The sequence below is a fragment of the Protomyctophum bolini genome (genome assembly GCF_963924005.1).
Source record: "Protomyctophum bolini genome assembly, chromosome: 20".
In the NCBI taxonomy this organism is placed as follows: domain Eukaryota; kingdom Metazoa; phylum Chordata; class Actinopteri; order Myctophiformes; family Myctophidae; genus Protomyctophum; species Protomyctophum bolini.
Window position 1 is genome coordinate 28,370,692 of NC_137881.1, and position 14,732 is coordinate 28,385,423.

Consider the following 14,732-nt stretch of genomic DNA (forward strand, 5'->3'; position numbering starts at 1 on the left):
GAAACACTCAAACACGCACGCATGCACACACAATGTACTTGCCCTGAGTTCATGACCTTTTGGATAGATTTTCAGCATAATTACACGCATTAACTTTCATGCGACGCATGTGCGCACACACGTGCGTCGCATGACAGTCACACACACACACACACACACACACACACACACACACACACACACAGTGTTAAAAGAAGTGTTAAATAGCTGTATAGGCTATTTGGATAGTAATCATTGCTATATAATAGTGTTTGTTCAGTAACAGGGGTTACAGAGTGGGCTCTGTTATGTTATAGGAGGGTACGTTGAAATGACACCCCCTGGTGGTCTTATCCCACAGTAAAGAAAACAAGAAGATAAGGGTTCTATCTCTCCATGGGAGGAAATAAAAGCTATTAAAATGAGTTTAGTGGTTTATCTCTGCTAGAGGGGTGGGACACTAACGTGACATAATCTGGGACGGTAAAAGGATAGGGTCAGAGCTGTCGTGAATCATGATGTCCCAAAATTAATGTAGTAGGCTATACTACACACAGTAATGGTTAAAGTATTCAACCCTGCAGTGCTTGAGTCAAAGCATAGTATTATTACTCTGCAAGTGAAAGTTACTTGTCAAATTTGTACTCGAGTTAAAAGTACTGGACTGTTTGCTTGGTTTTAAAAATGCTATTATGCCTAGTATTCAAAAGCACATGGTTTAAAAAAGTACTCAATCAAGTATTCAAAAGTACATTGTTTAAAGAAAGTTTACATACATGGTTTAAAAAAAGTACCTACAGTACAAGTTCATGTCAAACTGATCTCATAGAACCATTCAGACTGCTCTGGGGAGAGAGAGAGAGACCCCCCAAAGCCCAATACTCAGGAAACAGCACAATGTTGGAGGCCAATTCTTTCCCTGCATAATGAACTATATGAATATATATATTTTGAGGAATGAAAAAAGAAAAATCAAACTCAAAATCAAAAGTTTTTGAAAATATTGATTTCACTTGTAGATCTAAGCCACCCCTATATACAGCTTCTGTCCCCACACGTCTCATATTTGCCATTGGCAATGAAAGGAGAAATATGACGTACATTTGTGGCAACACAAACATTAAAAGCCATTGACAATGAAGGGAAAATGTATGTCATTATGTAGACGAGTAAATCTGCTAAAAAACCATACATTTGTGTCCATTTGGACAGACATGGGGGGGGGGGGGGCGCTGCCATCGACATTGACTTATTGTGTTCCCATCCTATAGTTCTGTACACATACTGTAACTGACACAAGGCATTAACCCATTCTGACCGGGCACCCATTTTGGTGTTAGCATCATGTTATGCTTTAGCTATTGAAAAATAGCAGATCTACAAGCTCATATCGCGCCACCGAGTGGCGCGATACGAGCTTGTAGGTCTGCTATTTTTGAAAAATTCGAAGAACGACTGACATTTTTAGAATCTGATCTCAGGTCAGAATTGGTTAATCAGACCAGTGTGTGTCCAGTGGAAACCTCGTATGAATCTGATCTCAGGTCAGAATGGGTTAATAACCATCATGGCCTTTCCCTGCAGTTCCCACACTGCCCCTGTGCCTCTGCAGCATATATACACGCACACAGAACACCACATGCTGTGTTTTTTAACCCTGTGGTTATTGTTTATTTATGCATCTATTATTATCTCCACGGGGGATGACGACACAGCAGTATGTCACAGACTCCAGAGGGGGTGAAACTGTTTTTTTTTTCAGAGTGCTGCTCATATCATAAAATGTAAACATAAAATGTTGCCTGCATGCGTTGCGTGCGGAAGTGTCCCATTTGACTAAACTGCAGAGATACCGACGTTGCCTGAATGACGGTACTGAATATGGGGCATTACGAATACTAGTGAACAAAGCTATATTGAAGCAACACATTAAACTGATGCATTCGTGCCGTTTCTGTTGTGTATGATGTGGAAGGTCAAACAGCTCATTTACGAGAAATACAGTGTCCATCCTTCTCCTACATAAGAGAATGCCGATCCTTTAAGGTCCAACTAAAAGGATTCATCATGGACAGGACAACAAGCAGGACCTTTTTTTAAATAGGCTCAAATGTAGGTTTAATTTGTTTTCTTGAGTGTCTTGTATATTAGGTGAAAACTAGGCCTTCTTTTGTTTGAGGGGCGACCCGCCAATGTCTGGCTTTTGAAATTACGTTATAAAGTCTATGGACTCTTTGTGTCCGTTTAGAGCACTCAGACATTACCAGGCACCCCTCACTTCACACAAGTGCAATTTTAGTTCTCTTCTGTTCGTACCCTCTTAAGTATGTGCTGGCTTTTGAAATTACGCCATATGGCAGCAAATGCTATGGATGTTTAATGTTTTTCTAGACACTTTTAACAAACATTGACGTCATGTGACGTCATGTGGCAGCCACACTCACTTCACACAAGTGTGCTTTTTTGTAATATCCGTATGGGGACTATACAGCATTCTTGTAAATCCGGTGTATTTACACACCATTGTAAGTGTGGTGTTCATTAATATGCGCTGTCCCTCGCATATATAAACGTATATAAATGAGAAGTGAGGGGCGCTCTTATCATCGTACATCATCATGCATCATCTCATACTGGCCAGTCAGAATGCCGTATATATTTGGCGGACATTTGACCTAATTTCTCCTTTAATTGTCGATGGCAAATCTGAGACGTGTGGGGACAAGATGACGTAAATTGTCCCTTCATTGTCAACAATAGCATTTAATGTTTGTGCTGCGGGCATTTGACCTATGATTTCTCCTTTCATTGTCTCAAAAACAAGAATCTAATATGGAACATTGGAATTTGGCTAAGCATAACATTAGACAAACCTCTCCACCAATAGTTTTCCTATTATGATAAAACATTGTTTTAAAAAAAAAAGAAAATGTCACGCACAACATTTTTCCAGTGCGTACGGCAGGCCTTGTTGACGGATTTGGAAGAGATTTCGAAGGTCTGGTTCCAAAGATGAACCAGCATTTAATTGTGTAAATTCCACGATATTTACATTGGAATGAATGAGCCCGGCTAAGGTTGTCTTGGTGCCGGTGCCGGAAAGCGAGACTTCCCGGTGCTCGCTGCGCCCTGAGAGATGCTGACGCCGGTGAGTTGCTCCACGACGGCGGGCAGCCTGGTCACGATGTCCAGGACCTCTCCGGCCAGTTTGGACGCGCCGACCTCCGATCCGCCGCTGGACACCATGGTGACCTTCCGTGCGTTGCACAGCGGCCCGCTGACGGCCTCGGCCATCAGGGCCAGTTTCTCCAGCAGCATGTCCACCATGGCTCCCTCCTGGTACTGCTTGAAGGCCTCCGCCTTCTTGGCCATCTGCTGGGCCTCGGCGCGGCCCTTGGCCTCCACGGCGAACGCCTCCGCCTCGCCCCTCATGCGGACGGACTCCGCCTCGGCCTGCGCCTGCGCGATGAGCTGCGCGCGCCGGGCCTCGGCCAGCGTCTCCAGCCTGTATCTCTCGGCGTCGGCCGGCTTCTTCACCGTGGCCTCCAGCTCCCTCTCCCTGCGGGCTACCTCCTGGTCCTGCAGGACGATCTGCTGGCTCCGCTCCACCACCGCCACCTCCATCCGCTCCTCCTCGATGCGCTGCTTGGTCTTGGCCACCTGGAGCTGGAAGGCCATCTCCGACTCGGCCTTCTTGGTGTTCACGTCGATGTCGTAGCCGGCCTTCTTCAGCTCCATGTCCCTCCGGGCCTTGGCCATGTCGATCTCGTTCCTGTACTGCGCGGACACCTTCTCCTGCATGGCGTTGGCCTCCCCGATGGCGGCGTCCCTTCGGCACAGCGCCTCTCCGATCCTGGCGTCCCGCTGCACCTGGGCCGTCCTGGCCTTGCCCAGGGCGAGCAGGTAGCCGTGGTCGTCGTGGACGTCCTTGAGCGTGTAGCTGACCACTCCGATGCCCATGTTCACCAGGTCGGAGGACGCCACCTCGAACACCTGCTCGGAGAACTTCATGCGATCCCGGTAGATCTCCTCCACGGTCAAGTGGGCAATGATGGCCCTCTGGTGCCCCTCCAGCGTCTCCAGGGCGATCGTGGCGATCTCGAGCTCCGACTTGCCCATGAACATCTGACAGGCGGCGGCCAGCATGTCCCTGTTCTGTCCCTGGATCTTCACCTGTGCGACGCCGGTGACGGACACGGGCACGCCGTGGCGGGTGTACACGTTGTCGCTCTTCACGTTCAGAGTCAGAGTGTTCAGCGTGATCTTCTGGACCCGCTGGAGGAACGGGAGGACAAACACTCGGCCTCCGGCGATGATCAAGGGAGGAGAGCGGCCGAGGCCGGATACGACCATCGCTTGGTTGGGACCACAAGTGTGGAACATCTTGACTTCTTACCTCCTCGCGATTGATTACCTTCCGCACAAAGGATGAATTGGTGGTGAACTTACTTGTATGACCGAAAACTAGCTTCCGGAGATAGAACTTAACCTTTCGATTACAATTTAACCAAGATGGCTCTATAGCGTGCAACTCCTTGACTAAGGATTACTTCCACTTGAGGATTACTTCCACGTGACAACGCCTCCACCGATATGAAGTGAGGATATATATGAGAGCGCGTTTGTCTGTTTTACCGGCTTTATCTGCTTTTTATATCCTGCCCGACAGAGTGATCGTCAGTTCCGCGTATGGAGATCCATCCGATGAACGTGATGTCAGACGATGTCATAACTATTCCAGGTTAGCGTCGTCAGTTCCAAGGTATGGGGATCCAGCTAATGACGTAGATGTGTAATCAGCTCTATTATGGCGATTCGGCCCGATGAGTCTTTTGTGCTGGTTCTGGACAACCGGGCTATCCGACGGACTTGACACCGGGCACTGCGCTCTCTGTGGTGGTGTGGAACGGTTCTTGAGTTACGTACATTACAGTACCCTACTACAGTACAGCTCCTATCTGTGTCCCTTTTATTCCCGGATAGTTCTGTATCTGTCTCTCCGTGTCCCTTTATTCCTATATATGGAGTTCTGTGTCAGGCATGCCCAAATATGGAGTGTTGTGATGTCAGAACTGGCCAGCTCCATATATGGACACTGGGCAGGGGCCTCTGTCCAGAGCCCGGCAGAGGCCTTGAAGAAACATGCATTTATGTGGGTCATTTGCGTTTGTAGATATTTTAGTATATTTCAAAGTGCCTGTGATTGTCATGGACACTGGTCTCACTGCTGGATTTACTACAATGACCATAATGCTTTGCTGCACTCACCCCACCTTGTGGAGAGGGTATGTAAGCCTATAGTCCAGGAAGGAAGTGAGACCATAATAGTGTCCATGACATCACTGGCACTTTGAAATACAAAAATAAATACTAAAAACACGTATTACACACATAAAACCCCCAGGAAAGTGTTTCTTGTCTCCCAAACATCATTAAAATAAGATCTGGATGCAAAAGGGGTGAAGTGGCCTGCAAGTATGAAATGTGTGAGTACTTTCTTCACCACTGATAAAAAAAAACTAAAGAAACACTCACACACTGTTGGGCTCCAACTCCCCGTCTCCCCCTGCTGCTGTTGACGACGGCGCTATAGCCTGTGGAAAGTGTTGCCAGACTCTGCGAGAGAAATAAGCAACCAGGTCTATGAAACCAAGCCCAAGAGAAGTGACTATATAGGCCACATCATGAGCACTTGTTATACATGCATCGGCTATTTGAAATAATAGCCGATCTACAGGCTCACAACGCATCGCATCGAGCCTGTAGATCTGCTACTTTCAAATAAATCTTTAAAAAATCACACCCGTGTGAACATACATCATATTATCATCATCATTATACATCATCATACATAAATAATCTCATGAACAACTACATTTATGTGATTGGTTGGTTAAATTCACGTCTTATTTGGCGGACATTAATTGACCCAATTTCTCCTTCATTGTCAATGGCAAATATTGAGATATTGAATTTGTGTGGACAAACGCTGTATATCCCTCAAAAATTACAATCGTGTGATGTCCCAGATCAACTACATGACATCATGGTAATTTTATTTGGCCTGAAAAGTTTATACGGTATATAAAGTTTCTGTAAAAATGTCCATAGACTTGGCTGCGACATGACGCCACGGGGGGCACACAAATTAAGCTACGTGTATACAACATATTCATTTGGGGGTCCTTGTCGTGAAAGGGGTGCATACGCAATGGTTAGATCGACATACATAGCCCCTACTAACAGTCATTAGTCGCTGCACTGCGGCGACATGGACATAAGGGCTACGCGCCTTGCATGCGGTCCCTTTGTCTAAGACAAATTTCTTCCTCGGGAGACAAAAATAATAAAGAACCTAGTCATTAGTCCGACAACACCGTGGCCGGGTTAAAACTCACCCGTGGCTCCTGACATGCATGGCAGGTTAATACTAACCTGTGGCTTCCTGGCTAGGTATAGAGTTGGGTTTTGGGTAGGGTGTCAGACTAATGCCTGTTGGACCAAACACATGCACCGTCCCCGGAATTAAATAGTTTGAGAACCGTGCACTGGTTTAATTCGGGGGTCCTTGACATGAAATAGTTTGAGAACCACTGGTTTAAACAACATTATGAAACCATAGTAGCAACTACATTTTACAAACAAGCCCAAAAACCTGCAATAATTACAAGCAACTTTACAGAAAAACAAGCCCAAAGTGGCTTAGTAAAATAAGCAGACATGCGGTTGCAACACAACACTGACCCCCCGTGGAGCCCTCTTGCTGTGCTGCTTCTCCACACTCGGTTGGAAACACCATAGTCAACTTCAGCTGTTGCTGCTGGCCAGAAAACAGGGCTAATTGTCATGCTGTTGTATTAACTGGAGAAAGACACAACTGTGCCACTCACTATCGAGAAACTGGTACCCAACAAACAGGGGAGAGTTGGTGTAGTGTTCTGTCCGGACAGTGGCTCATTTAGCCTGTTGTGTAGATGTAGATGTAACAGGCTGTATCAACTCTGTATAATAATCTAGACGAGACTGGCCGCTGGCGTGTATCCTTATGTGTAGCTTTATTGACAAGTCAACCTGGGTGCGTCACCTAACGTGTCCCCCGTACCTGCACACATAGGTTCCTATGCATATCTCCACAGTAGACACACCCAGCTCTGAGTGCAATGAGTTTGACTGAAGGCCAGGTGTGACTGCTTGAATCAGCCGTCACCCATCCCACACTGAATTTGCACGCCAACTACTTGTGAACTCAGAAGTCTACATATAGCCACTAGATGGCGACATGGCCCACATTAAGTATGAAGAAAGCTCAAGAGAGATATATAACCCTGTTATCTCAGACTCTGTGTTGATGTTGTTAAGGTTGTAATTAAATGTGCAATCAAATTACGTGATTATGAAGATAGAATACACTAACCTTCACCACTCAGACACACACTGAAGCAAGTTTGTTTTGTAAGTTTGTTTGGAGATTGAATAACTAATTGGCGAGTCTGAGCAGAGCGCTGAGCTAATTATGAAAACCAAGTCATCCCTGGGGCCATCCACATATCTTAAGAGAAACACACACACGTTCTACTCAAAGCTGTGCATAATCTGCAGCTCACCGTGTGAAGTTTATAAACGTTCAAGAATAATGACAAAAACTAACTAACTAACTTAACGTTCCCTGAGCTATATAATGGAAGCAGTGTCCATTGTCATTTAGTCTTTATATCAGTATTATTGGTCCTCTTGTTAGATATTCCTGTTCTTTCCCTGAGCTTCCTATAGGTAGTGGGTACTGTGCTTACAAATGTTTATTTGTCTGTCCTACATGTTGTCATGTATGTGTTGGTAGCCTACTGGCAGAGCTGTGTAACATTATTTGCCTCTTCTCTTGGCCAGTTCACACTTGTATAAGAGATGTGTGTTTTTGTACCATTTTGGACTGATGTCGATTAAAAAAAAGGCTTCTAAATCCTAATAGTTTTCTGAAAGGTCAGTTGTGCTCAACCTTTTTCATGTCAAGGACCCCCAGAATTATCTCTATTGGGCCACGGACCCCCATGTAGTAGGCCTGGAGATGATAACATCAAGGAATGGACTGATTGGCTGCAGCATGACACCCCTATACAGACCCTATGGGCTAGGCCACGGGATGAAGAGTGTTATAAATGAAACTTAATGAAACAGCTTAAAAATACCTCCTTCGACTTACCATGCCTTGCTTGCTTTGTGACTGTCAGAGACTCAGAAGAAGATTTCACAAATGAACCACACTTTCAACATTCCCTAGTATGTTGGCATGTCGTTATAGTCAAACATGTTATTAGTCGAGGTCCCATTTGGATCTCAAAGATTCACATGGGAACGGCGTGGCTCCAATGTGGATCTTGGACTATGTAGGCCATGAAGCCGGCCTAGTCATATAGGCTATACGTAGTCGTTTTAGTCATAGGCGTTTGAATAAAATGTACTTTAGGTTTAGTCGTAATTTTAGTTGTAGTCGAATAAATGTAATACGATTTTAGTCGACTAAATGTAGATAGCCGATCTACAAGCTCACGTGTCGTAGCACGACGCACTGTGAGCTTGTAGGTCTGCTATTTTAGCAGAGTGCAACCAAACATAAAATTACTTTTAGTTCTACTGGATCTCTCAATCTTAAGTGTTTTGCTTAGCATGATTTAGATATTTTTTGCAATGTTGTAATTTTTATCCCACGATTTTGCAACCCATTGTTTCACCCAGTGTCAATTATCTAATGTAATCCTGGATGCTACACTTCCTCTGCCCGTCTGAGGGGGGCAGCGGACTGACCTCATATGCTTCCTTCTATGCATGAGGAGTCCAAGCTGCTTCTTTTCACCTGACAGGGGATAGTTTCCCCGGCCGGATGTAGGTGGAGTGGAAGAGTAGAAGGAACACGATATTCCGACCAGTTCCTTTCCCCTCCATCAGGCGACCCGGCTGGCCAGGGGGAGGCAGTTTAGAGACCAGGATTACTGCACGTTTTTGTGAGGGTATACCTACCCTATGGGGACACGGGGAGAACATGCAAACTCCTGTGTCATTTTTTATTTCTTGTGTTAGCAGATCTTTTGAAAAACGTATAGCTTAGAAGGCATTTTCAGAATTGGCCTCAGGTCTTAATGGGTTAAAAGTCAGTTGGGGACTGCAGCTTTCAGGTTGGGATAGCTCCTCAAGAGGGTGTTGTCAGAATAGAATAACATGGCCAAACCGTGCGACTATCCAGTCGTGCTGAAACGGGTGCAGTCCAGGTCAAGCCTGCTCTGCGAGAGAAACGTCAATGTTGTCAGAGGAAGAACGAACATCAACAAGGAAATGCTTCGCTTGTTCTCTGATGTACGTTTAAAAAAACGGGGTGAACTATACTATAGCCTACACAAACATTACTCATATGTGCCAGGCAAAAACATATAAGAGTGCATTTCCTCTATGGAAAACATGTTGTAGCTTTTGAATCAGAGGAAGCAGCCGGATTGCTGATAAGTAGAGCTATCAAATACATTGGCACTGAAACGTTTTTGTGTTGTTTGTTTCATCCAGGGGAAACAAACAAAGTTATATTTTTTTTAAAGAACGATTATGGAGCACGGAGAAGAATTTCACACGCGACACACTTCACAGACAAGCTACAGTCGTGGTGTTGTAACTTGTGACAGTCAGGGCTATGTCCCTGAAAGCTGATTTAAAAAAATATGTTTGAATAACAGTGAACTCCCCAAGGTGCTAAAAGAAGAGAGACGTTCATTTTTGAAGAGAAGGAATTCTATTAAAGAGCTTTGAGATGCAAAGTGTAAATCCGTGCACGTCTGAGCTTCAGCATGCAGTCTGCGCCGTGGTGAGCATACACAGCCTCGGCTCAGACCCACTAGCCTGCATTACAGGTTCGAGTCTGCAGGTTCATGACCTGTGCCATGTGTTGCTGTCGGGCAGAAACCTCTTATCTCCATATTTTAACTCATTTTGGGGGTGAACTATCCCTTTAAAAAACCCACAAGAGACCCTCAGGGCTCTATAGGCCCGAACAATCTCCACGGATGTTCACCCCAAGTGGTTTTAACCATGGTTTTATCACGATACAATGTTCACCCCAAGTGGTTTTAACCATGGTTGGTTTTAACCCTAGTTTTATCACGATACAATGTCCACCCCAAGTGGTTTTAACCATGGTTTTAACTCGATGCAAGTGGTTCTAACCATGGTTTTAACACAATGTTCGCCCCAAGTGGTTTTAGCCAGTGTTTGAACACGCTAAACACAGTGTGGTGGTTGGAGAGGGTCTCCCTGCTCCTCTATTTAAAGTTTAAACCCTGCGTTTGGGTATAGGAACACTGTTGGTTGACCACTAAGTAAGTAAATAAGTAGCCTAAGTGGTTCTCAAATTTTGGGGGTTTGAGAACCCCCAAATTTGGCCGCTATCAGGAAAAACATTATTTTGTTCCATGATAGCGGAGTCCAATATGAGATTGTAGCTATATCTGCTATTTTTGAATAGCAAAAGGTCAAAATATGGTTATAGTCTAGGACCTAGCTAAGATATGTATGCACTTCATTTAGGAACAACACCCAGTCCATAAAGATAACCATTCCAACATGTTTCTAATTGTCAAAAAACATGATTTGAACACAATGTTTGCATTCATAGCTCATCAGGTTCAAAAGTTCTAGACAAAACCTTTTCAGGTGGCGGACTGCATGGCGGCCCTATTGGATTTGGACCACTATGATGACCCGGAGGGTTGCTGGCTCGGGCTCGGATTCAACAAACATGCAGTATTCTGAACATTTTGAGCACCTAAAGAATATCTGTAGCTCCAACGGTTTAGATGGTAGAGCCATGTTTGAACTAGCGCTAATTTTAAAAGGGGTGTGGTCATTTCCGGGTATTTCGACCCGGATAGAGAATTGTTCACAGTTACCAAGTTGTCCGCGGCGCTCATATTAGCCAAGAACAGTTGCGATATTCTCTCCTAAATGAAGTGCATACATACAACTGTGGCGGTTCTGGACAACCGTGCATCCGTCCGACTCGACACCAGGCACTGCTCTCCCTGTGGGGGTGTGGAACGGGTGTGTCGAATTTGAAGTCGGTGGGGTGAACGGTTCTCGAGTTACGTGGATTACAGACGTATACACACGTACGTACACAGAGACTTTGTGCATTTAGATAAACAAACGTACTTTTAAAAACAAGCAGCTTTTATATCTGACCTGTGCTTTCACCCCGCCTGCAAAATAACTTACATCCCAGACAAACAATGGAGCAAAACAAAAGCACCTATCTTTTTTTTTTTTTTTTTTTTTTTAAGCATGAAAAATAATTTATTTATAACGATATAATAATTTCATCACATTGGTAATACATAGCTGCAAGGGGGGGGGGGGGTCGTTTTGTTTCGGTGTGGGCCCCATCCCTCCGTGCTACAGATTACACTGTTAAGATAGGGGGCGGGGGGGAAACAGAGGTTATTCAATACATACATGGAATATTCCTTTAAATATGTCTTCTTTTTTTTAACAAGGAATAACAAAAATAGAATAATTCCCAGAACTCTGTCTGTCTGTCTGTCTCTCTCTCTCTCTCTCTCTCTCTCTTTCTCTTTCCATAACGTCTACTCATAATCTTTCTTGACCAGCCTTCATTCAGTCCTTGAGGAGGCTCATATCAAATAGACTTTGCTGATATGTTTTTTTAACCCCCTGGGTGTATCGGGTGAGAGGGGCTATAGCCGCATGGTGTTCACTCGTGCAAGAGTTTACATCAGTGGTTCTCAACAATAACATGATTATTATTATTATTATTATTATAATGTTTTTACTTCTCCCTACTCCTTTCAGAACATATAAAAGTAAAAAATAATAATAATTATACTTTTGGGAATATTATTTTATTTGTTTCTATATTGCACTTATTTTAATTCTTTGACTTTTTTGTCTAATTTTATCATGTTCGTAAAATAACGTTTTTCATTCATTAATTCATTCATTCATTATTTAGTGTTGGTGGGGGTCATCAGATGACAATGTAAGGACCAAAACAAAGGAACGAAATCAGACCTGCAGTCTGAGGTGAGTAGTGCAACAGCGCCCCCTGTTGTTGGTGCCCTAAACATACACAGGGACACACAAAGCTGGGCATTGGAGTGGCTGCACCCTATATGGTTGCTCCACTCAGAAAGACTGCATTGCTGCATCAAAACAAGTAATCAACAAACCATGGTCAAACATTGGCCAAATTGTCAAATAATAATAAAGAGACAATTGAAACAGATATTTTCGCAATATGTATCTGTGGCCTCAACTCCTATAATTCCAAGTGCTTTAATATCAGGGTGTTTTTTGTGTGTGTGTGTGTGTGTGTGTGGGTGGGTGGGGGGGGTGGGGGTGAGAACCACTGGTTTGGACAACCACTGTAAAGTCTGTTTTTCCCCCCTGTAACTATAGGCATAAATAATTATACCCACCTGGCACACTCAGAGGAAGTTAAAACAAACACTACATGAATTGCGAAAGTCCTCATTCTGTATAGCAGCCATAAAATGCATGTTTTTCTAAGGGGTGGTGGGTAGAGGCCGGGCACATAATTGGACCACGTTTAAATCAGGTCTTTCAGGATGGGAACGCTGGCCTATAGGATCATCATGCAGTGAACAACTGGAGACGGTCCTACTACTACTACTACTACTACTCAAGGTGAAAGCTATTATTCCAGGCCAGAGCTCCCATTTTCACATTGCACACACGCTGTAGCTGTAGCTGCAACGCACACACAGCCCTACAGTATACATTGTACCTGTATCCAGGCTCACACCAAATGTGTACCATTGAGCATTCTATAAAGCTAGTATAGGCTACTGTGTGGATAGTTGTGATTTCTATGCGAGATTGGTTGAGTTCAAAACAGCGCTGACCACCCACTGCGGTCGCGGCCGCTATAAATTTATGGCAGTGGTCGGACAATAATTCATGAAATGACCTTCGGAAATATACAACGTGAGCAGAATAGCATTCCGTGACACGTCGTCGTGAGCTCGCAGGTCGGCTATGGTCGCCACGTGCCACACACCGGGAGCATAATAAAAGCATTTCTTTACATAACCGGGGGCTGTCGCAAAAAACAAACAAAACTGTGTCCGTGGCTATTTCACGTCAAACTATTATTCATATGTATCCTAAGTTGAAGAAGCCCCTTCCCTCATAAAGGCTGATGCTTTTAACAACGCAACAACAAAAGAAAAATACATATTTTTTGGGGGCGAATGAATCACATGGGTCGTGGGGAAATAATTAACTGCTCCAGGCGTGTGAGAACCTTAAAAGTAGTGCCTGGAACAGTGCACATATAAAGCACCGGGACATTGAGGCCCATGCATGATCTATATGCAATGTTCCAGAGATACGTACGTGGTGTTCTGACCAGGTTAAACAAACGGCCGTCCAAGACCACCATTAAGGCCATGGACCCCCATAGCTGCGTCTACACTATAGAGGCAGATTACAAAGACACAGGGCTGCCATTCATTTTCAATGGATGCCAGCGACATGAAGACAGAAAGATACGTCCGACGTCTGTAGCTGCTGCAGCTGCAAATTGTCTTAATTAAAGAACTTGCGTTGGAAGGACAACATATAGGATGTATAATAACTGCTTTAATGAAGCAGCGTCGTCAACCTCAAGATTAAAAAAAAACACAAAATGTTGTGGTTCCGTCGGGCTCCGGTGAATATTTAATGCTCATGACCGAACATTATTACCATGTTCTTTGTGGGCCAAGTAAATTTAAAAAGAAAAAAAACTTTTTTTGAAGCCTTATAAGCCTCCTGTTTGTTTGTTTTGTCTCCTAGCAACAGGTTTTTGCCATTCCGCCGTGTCGGGTGTGACTGAAATTAAAAGAGGTTCTTAATTAATATCACTTTTAATAACTCTCTCTCTCTCTCTCTCTCTCTCCGCTACACCATGTTGTGTCGTTCTCCCTCCTTTCAGCCCATCTGCCCAGAACTGGTTTTAATCACACCCCTGGGAGACGGGCGAGCGAGAGAGGGAGCGAGAGAGGGAGTGAAGAAGCTCTTAAAGTGATTATGTGAGTCACACAGTGGTGGAGAAAGTACTCAGGTGTTTTACTAAAGTAAGTATCAATACTGCAATGTTAAAAAAAAGTCCGGAATTCAAAATGTACTTGAGTAAAAGCACAAAAGTATTGGCATCAAAATGTACTTAAGGTACCAAAAGTAAAAAAGTACCCTGTACCCGTTGTACAGAATGTCCCATTTCAAGTTTTAAAATACTGTGGTATAATATATTTTGAGTGGTGCAACCACTCCTATATGACAGCTACAGCATGTGTGTCCCTGGCTGGATGGGTCCGTCCGAGCACGGAAATAGAACTTGGTTGGTTTTCACAACCAAGTGTCACTGTTACGCACACATATTAACTGTATATATGATGATTTGGGGTGTTACAGTACAGTACAGTACAGTAGAGGGACCCCCGTGGGACCCCCACACGGTAACTCTGTCATTTCTCAACCGTTTCGGAACGCGGGGCGGCACGTTCCTGTGGGTCTGGAACCCCCCACACGGAGTTGCACCACTCACCTCACACGGGTGTGATTTTTTTTTTGGAAAATAGCAGAACTACAAGCTCAGCTTGCAGATCTGACATTTTCAAATTGGCCGAAATGAAGTAGTCAATGTGTGTTTTGTAATAATAATCAAAATCTACAAAGTAAACCAGTAACGTTTTCAA

The 14,732-nt window shown here is 44.2% G+C and overlaps 2 protein-coding genes across 2 annotated transcripts in view; one reads left to right on the forward strand and one right to left on the reverse strand.

Annotated features, from left to right (window-relative positions):
* Window positions 1-14,732, forward strand: part of LOC308335568 (acetylcholine receptor subunit delta-like) — a 301,797-nt gene that overhangs the window by 255,518 nt on the left and 31,547 nt on the right. The window lies entirely within an intron of this gene.
* On the reverse strand, window positions 3,052-4,362 carry LOC308335301 (flotillin-1-like; the record flags this gene model as incomplete). The annotated part of the gene is made up of 1 exon (XM_080792317.1): window positions 3,052-4,362. The coding sequence occupies one exon, from the start codon at window positions 4,360-4,362 to the stop codon at window positions 3,052-3,054; it is 1,311 nt and encodes a 436-aa protein (XP_080648443.1).